The sequence below is a fragment of the Gossypium raimondii genome, chromosome 6 (genome assembly GCF_025698545.1).
Source record: "Gossypium raimondii isolate GPD5lz chromosome 6, ASM2569854v1, whole genome shotgun sequence".
Taxonomy (NCBI): domain Eukaryota; kingdom Viridiplantae; phylum Streptophyta; class Magnoliopsida; order Malvales; family Malvaceae; genus Gossypium; species Gossypium raimondii.
This window is the reverse complement of record NC_068570.1, coordinates 4,985,691-4,991,690: the sequence shown is the minus strand read 5'-3', so window position 1 is coordinate 4,991,690 and position 6,000 is coordinate 4,985,691. Positions and strand designations below refer to the sequence as shown.

The 6,000-nt window shown below is 32.2% G+C and overlaps 1 protein-coding gene across 2 annotated transcripts; it reads right to left on the bottom strand.

Annotated features, from left to right (window-relative positions):
* Positions 1 to 325: 325 nt before the first annotated feature.
* Positions 326 to 4,107, bottom strand: LOC105773820 (beta-1,3-galactosyltransferase 7). 2 transcript variants are annotated; one of them, XM_012595961.2, is made up of 11 exons: positions 3,806 to 4,107; positions 3,518 to 3,614; positions 3,362 to 3,420; positions 3,043 to 3,263; positions 2,892 to 2,955; positions 2,269 to 2,341; positions 2,060 to 2,180; positions 1,859 to 1,946; positions 1,621 to 1,746; positions 1,144 to 1,253; positions 326 to 964 (listed from the first exon to the last, which is right to left on the bottom strand). In XM_012595961.2, the coding sequence occupies exons 1-11, from the start codon at positions 3,898 to 3,900 to the stop codon at positions 816 to 818; spliced, it is 1,203 nt and encodes a 400-aa protein (XP_012451415.1). In that variant the 5' UTR covers positions 3,901 to 4,107; the 3' UTR covers positions 326 to 815. The 2 variants fall into 2 exon arrangements, with proteins under 2 accessions (XP_012451415.1, XP_012451416.1); XM_012595962.2 differs by having other exon boundaries at positions 3,043 to 3,254.
* Between the last annotated feature and the right edge of the window lie 1,893 nt (positions 4,108 to 6,000).

The window sequence follows — 6,000 nt, the reverse complement described above, 5'->3', positions numbered from 1 at the left end:
ATACGAAAATCATGTAGTAAGGTTTAGATTATCATTTACTCTCTTTACTCAAAAAATGAACAAATTAATCTCTGTATATTAGATAAAAAAATCAATTTTTCTGTTAAAATTTAGTCCTTATACATCAGCATAACATATGCGTGGTACGTCTCTATTTAGTTATTCCATTAACTACACCAGTTTTCAATAATAAAACTAATTTATCTATATTTTTAACAGAAAAGACCAAATATAATTTAACTCCTAGAAAAAACCCTATATGGGACTAAACACACACACAAAAATGGCACATACAATTAGAAAAAAAATTATTGATACAATGATGTAAAGTTCTCAACTGTCTGCCTTCCATATAAATAACAAGCGTGTAACATTGCAAGATCAGCATATCACTTGCAGCCTATTTTACAAACCTTTCTCTATAAATATAACCACATACATTAGGGTTTTCCTTTTGGAGTTTGGACCACCATTTTTGCACCTCTTAAAATTACAACATTACCTTAATAATTCTAAAGTATAAATACAATCATCTCTCCTATCAAACCCAAAAATGAAAAGAATGGGAATATACGTTGAAATGCTACTATCATAATATGCTTTTCTGATTAAAAAAAGTGATTTCTATCTTTAATCTCCATTTCTTTCCAATACGATTTCCTGCAAATGTTGTTGGAGATGGGTTTGCAGATATGTATTGAAACCAGATGCAATGTTTTTCTCCTACTTCGCTGGACGAAATCTGCTTTCTCGATCATCAAACCACGAATGTTTGATCTTGTTTACAACAAGAAAAGCTTAGTATCCGAACTAATTTAGAGTAAAGTGTTCCAAACCGCATCATCTCCTTCACCACACCTTTTGTGAACGGTTTTGAGCTTCTCAACAGATTTGCAGATTCCACTGCAGCTCCAGTCGAAAGATGCAACACAGACATTACCTGCTTGTGCCTTCCACTCACAATCTGTGGAACAGGAAACAAACAAAGAGTTAAAACAGGAAGAAGACCGAAATAGCAAAGAGCGTTAAGCTTTGACTAAATCCAAATGAAATTATCGTATTAAGCATTAATTGAGATTTAGGATTGAGGTAAGAGTTTTTGGCATGTAGATATGTAGTTTGACACAAGATTTAAAGCATTACCTGGAGGAGTCCCACAGCACATATTCCTATCATCTATGTGCTCAACCTCAAGGCCAATAAACCATGCCCCGAGGGACACATCTTCATTAGCATACTTATGCAATATAGGCCTGCAATCATTCAGAATCACTCGGCATATTAGCGATACCTCTTTTAAAAGATTATTATCAGGGACAGAAACCGGAAGAGTAAAGGATATAAATTTGACCAGCATTTTAATAAGCTTGGGAATTTTAATGGACTTATGCAAGATTACAAAAGATTAACTCTATGCTTAAAGTGATAAACAAGGGCTAATTAAATAAACTGAAAGAAAAATTGAAGACAGAGAGAAAACTTAAGTCAAGGGGATGATTGCCAGGCATTGCCAAATGGGCACAAATAAAAGGACTATGAAAATTAAATCAGAACCCTCAATTGGCAAAGTAAATATAAACAAAGAACAGGCTAGTCCAAGACAAAAATCAAAGATCTTACTGGTTTATGGAGATGTATGTTGCTAGCTCCTTTGAAATTGCATATATCTGACCAGTTGCATGCCGGAAGTATTTGTTACCCTCTTCTCCAAATTTCCAGTACTCTGGTTCATGGTACTTAACATTCCTAATGAACATAAAGGAAAGGAACAGAAGTTATATAACAAATTTGCAGGAGGGAGCAAAGCAAATTGAAAAAGTAATATTATGAACAATAAAAAGGTCATGGGGAAAATTACTTGCTAGAAAGAACTGGTCCAGATTTCATGCACCCTATATAGACTCGGGGCTTGGAACGGTGACGGCCAAGGGTAGTAGCTAGCATACCTATGAGAAAATAAGCATAAGAAATTCATCATACAAAACAACCGAATTTTTTCTTTATTATTATGATGGTGTGATAAAATGTTTAAGATAAAGAAAAGAGATGGAAAACCAACCAAGATTAACATGGACATCATCATCCACCTTGACATAGAACTCAGCATCCCATTTTGCAACTGCAGTAGAAAAGAAAATTTTTGTTTTTGCTGATAACTCGTGATATCCTTCAACATGCTCCTGCATTTTAAGATTGAAACTAGATATCAGTAAGAAATGCTTGAATATCTCGCAAGAATATCCAAAAATTATAGGGGTGCTTTCTAACCAGTCTAAAAAAATCCTTATGCTGAGCCTCCTCCGAATCAATAGCTCGATCTAAAATGCTGTTGGATGTTGCACTGGATCAAACAACGTATATACAACTTATGTTAGTTCAAATATGTACTTTATATTTATCCCATGCTGATCACAGTGTAACAAATGTCATTTGCTTAACATTGCCATTTCTTTGGTTAAACAAATTTCAGTTCGAACTAAAGTTTTATCGGAAAAAGTACCATGGAGGTCCCTGTACTAGGAGTTAGAATGCATTTTGCCCTCTCTACTCAAAAATGGCAAATTAGTCCCTATATTTAGATCAAAGAAAAAACTGGTATTTTCTGTTACAAATTTCATCTTTTGTTCTATTAAAAACCAGAGTGACTAATAGAATAACCAAAAAATGACAACTGGCATGCCAGGTGACCTCATGCTAAGGTACAAGGGACCAGTTTTTAGCAGGAAAGTTAGAGGAAATTTTTAACCAATGACCAATTTACTCTTTGATTTAATGTATAGGGACTAATTTACCCATTTTTTGAGTATAAGTGTCAAAATACAATCCGACTTCTAAGTACAATGGCCTCCATGTCACTTTTACCAAGCTTTCTCTTGCGTGAAATGGTTTACCTATGGCCGATCATGAAACGAATGACGATCCCCTTCTCACGCTCCAATTGAATAAGCTTTTCCCCTACTCAAACATTAACATACGAATTCATTAAATACTAGCAAACTAATTGATATTAAAACCTCAAAAGGTTATGGAAAAATATGGAACCTTGTGGCATCCAAGTCTCCCGGACAGAATCGCGCCGTCGCCTACTACTAAAAGCAGTATTGATTCCAATGACCATGAACACCTTCTTCCTAGGTGGACCATCACGAGTCAAGGTTGAAACAACTTTAGATGCCTCCCCATTGTCCATTTCCTGAGAACTACGAGAGGCAGCTAACTGCATCTCTAGCATTGCAACCGACTTGTCTAGAGATCTGTAAGGCCTCATGAAAGATCATAATTTTTTACAAACAAATTAGCTAAAAAGTAAAAACACAGGTTAATCTTAACTGAAATAACAAGAACCCAATTCTGTACTCACTGAATTGCTTCATGGGTTTTCAAAACTTCACCCATTACATCATTATCTTGTCCAGGCGTCTGTGTAAACATGGTAAAAAACCTTCCTTTTAGAAATACAAATTTCGTTTTCAAAAAAGTAAAAGTAAACAAGAACCAAAAGAAAAAGAACACATACTTTCTTAGTATCGCAATCACCGGAGACAATCTGCAACTCCTGCTCACGTCGGCGTTGTGATAAAAGTTGACCGTTGGATTCAGGTGGTACCCACAACCTGTAACCAAAATCCAATGGCTAGAAATAAATCAAAAAAGAAGAAGAGAAAAACTCCATCCCAACAATTAGAGAGGAAAAACAAACACTGACCCAGTTCATCAATCTATCCAAAGAAAAGAAAAACACAAGAAATGAAATGAAATTTGAAAAACCAAAAAAATTTATATATATAGAGAGAGAGGGGGAGACCTGTTACTGAAGAGAATCCCAAGAGTGAAGAAGGAGAGACAGATGAATGGGATCCAATTAAGGGAGATCTTCTTGGGACTACGTTGCGGCTTCATGGCCGAGAGGGGAGAGAGAGGCGGAGCTGTAGATAATGTAAAAAAGAAACTGAGATATTCAATATTTGAAACGAAGAAGAAGATTCAAAGCTTTTATAGTTGTGTTAGGCTTGTCAAAGTTCATTTCATAAAGGGTGACTGGATTGGATGAATGGAAAATCGTAAGACTGTTACGCGCGTTGGACCGTCAAAAAGAATGAGGGAAAACAAAAATTAGGCATTAAACAAAGGGAAACTTGCCGCATTAGTATTTATTAAGGTTTTCAACATTGAACTTTCCGTCGTGCTTTGGCCCCCTCCGTGGAACTCACGTGCACGCCAGTCACGCCACCTGTCTTCAATCAAACACTGTACATGGCCCGACTTGTTTTCTCCTTGGATTTTAACCCGAATCCTGTTGATTTTTCTTTTCATCCATCACCACAGTTTTTGCAAAAAATTCCCAATTTTTCTGACACTTTATTTATTGTTTATGATTTAATTTGATTTCCAAATTTTGTCTGATTTTTGTAAATAATAATTTCAAATCATTTTTATTTTATAAAACAAATTAAGTTATATAAATTATAAAATATATTACAATATTAAAAATAGTTTGATTGGACTCGGGTTTGAAAGCTTAAATTTATCTCATATTTTATAAGAGTTTAATTTTTTGTATAATGATTTATTTAGCTCTTCAATTTCATAAAAATTATTTTAACTTTCCATTTATTTTTAATTTTTTAAACTTTTAAACTTGTGTTTTAGTCAAATCACTCCGAATAGATTAAAAGTTAACTTTTTTAACTTTCTTGATGTGATATACGTGGATAACACGTCAACATTCAATTAAATTTTAAAATTATATCATCCACATGAATGCCACATCAACAAAGTTAACAAATATTGATTTTTCCATCTATTTTGAGTGATTTAATAAAAAATACAAGTTCAAAAGTTAAAAGAGTCGAAAAATTAAATGGAAAATTAAAATGATATTTTATAAAATTGAAAGGCAAAAACGTCATTATACTTTTTCCTATCAAAACTTATTTTGACCTAATATTTTTTCCAACTTTCTCAAATATTATGTATAACATATATTTATAAAAAATTATGCTTTGAAGTTTATGATTTTCAAGTTGAAATTTTAACAAATGCTACTATGATTTTAAATTTATTTTAAGTTTAAATTAATTTTATATATTAATCTGTAAAAAATAATTTTTTATTATATATTACTGTTTGATTCCAATCAAAAACTCATAATTTCCGTCTTATATATTTATTTTTTTAGATTTACTAAAATATAAATATATATAAATAAGAAAAGAAATTTATATTATTTTATTGTTGAAAAAGTTATTACGTTAACGGTGGGTTTTAAAGTTCCATTTTTCTTTTACGACAAATTATTAGAGCCACGTGGGGCCACCATCATGTGAAATGACAAGAGTTGTCGTCGCTGTTTCTTTCATTACTAATTAACGGATTTGCTTTTTACTGACAGAAAAAATATAAAAATGTTGGAAATCCACCTTTTAATATTAAATTAATATTAAATAAATAATACAAAAAGTTAAAAAAATAAAACAATCTCTGCAATAAAAAAATAATTTTTTCCCAAAATTATTTGTTATTTTAATCACTAAACGTAATAGTAAAATACCCAAAATTTGTTCTAGAAGGAATTTGAGATATGTGGAGATTGATTATTTATTTATAATCGTGAAATGAATGAAAATAATTTTAATAGAAACGAGACTTCGTTTAACATAATAAAAATAGCATAAGCTAGCAATGAGTAGCTTTGAGCAAAATGAATGTTTAAAGACTTTGTCAGACTTATTATAGCCTATTATATTTTCTGTGTTACATCCCAAAAGTCCCGCCTACCTTCAACGAATTCATTTGCAATTTCTTTGCAATTTAAACACTTTGTCCACTTACCAATTTGCGATATCCTATGATGAATTCGAATTTCCATCCGAAGTTTTAAGAGAGTTTGAGTTAAATCCAATAAATAGGTCCGTTTAAAATATGTGTCGGGTTTGGGTTTTAAATTTATTTTCCAAAAATTTGTAAATGAATCTCGGTGTTTGTGGAAAGCATGTTATC

Bases quoted from the DNA above. Each gene is read 5' to 3' on its own strand.
- LOC105773820 (XM_012595961.2), bottom strand. From the start codon at position 3,900: ATGAAGCCGCAACGTAGTCCCAAGAAGATCTCCCTTAATTGGATCCCA. The intron at 3,421-3,517 runs GTATGTGTTCTT...ATGTTTACACAG, and splicing joins GTGATTGCGATACTAAGAAA to ACGCCTGGACAAGATAATGA. The intron at 2,956-3,042 runs GTTCCATATTTT...ATGTTTGAGTAG, and splicing joins GGAGACTTGGATGCCACAAG to GGGAAAAGCTTATTCAATTG.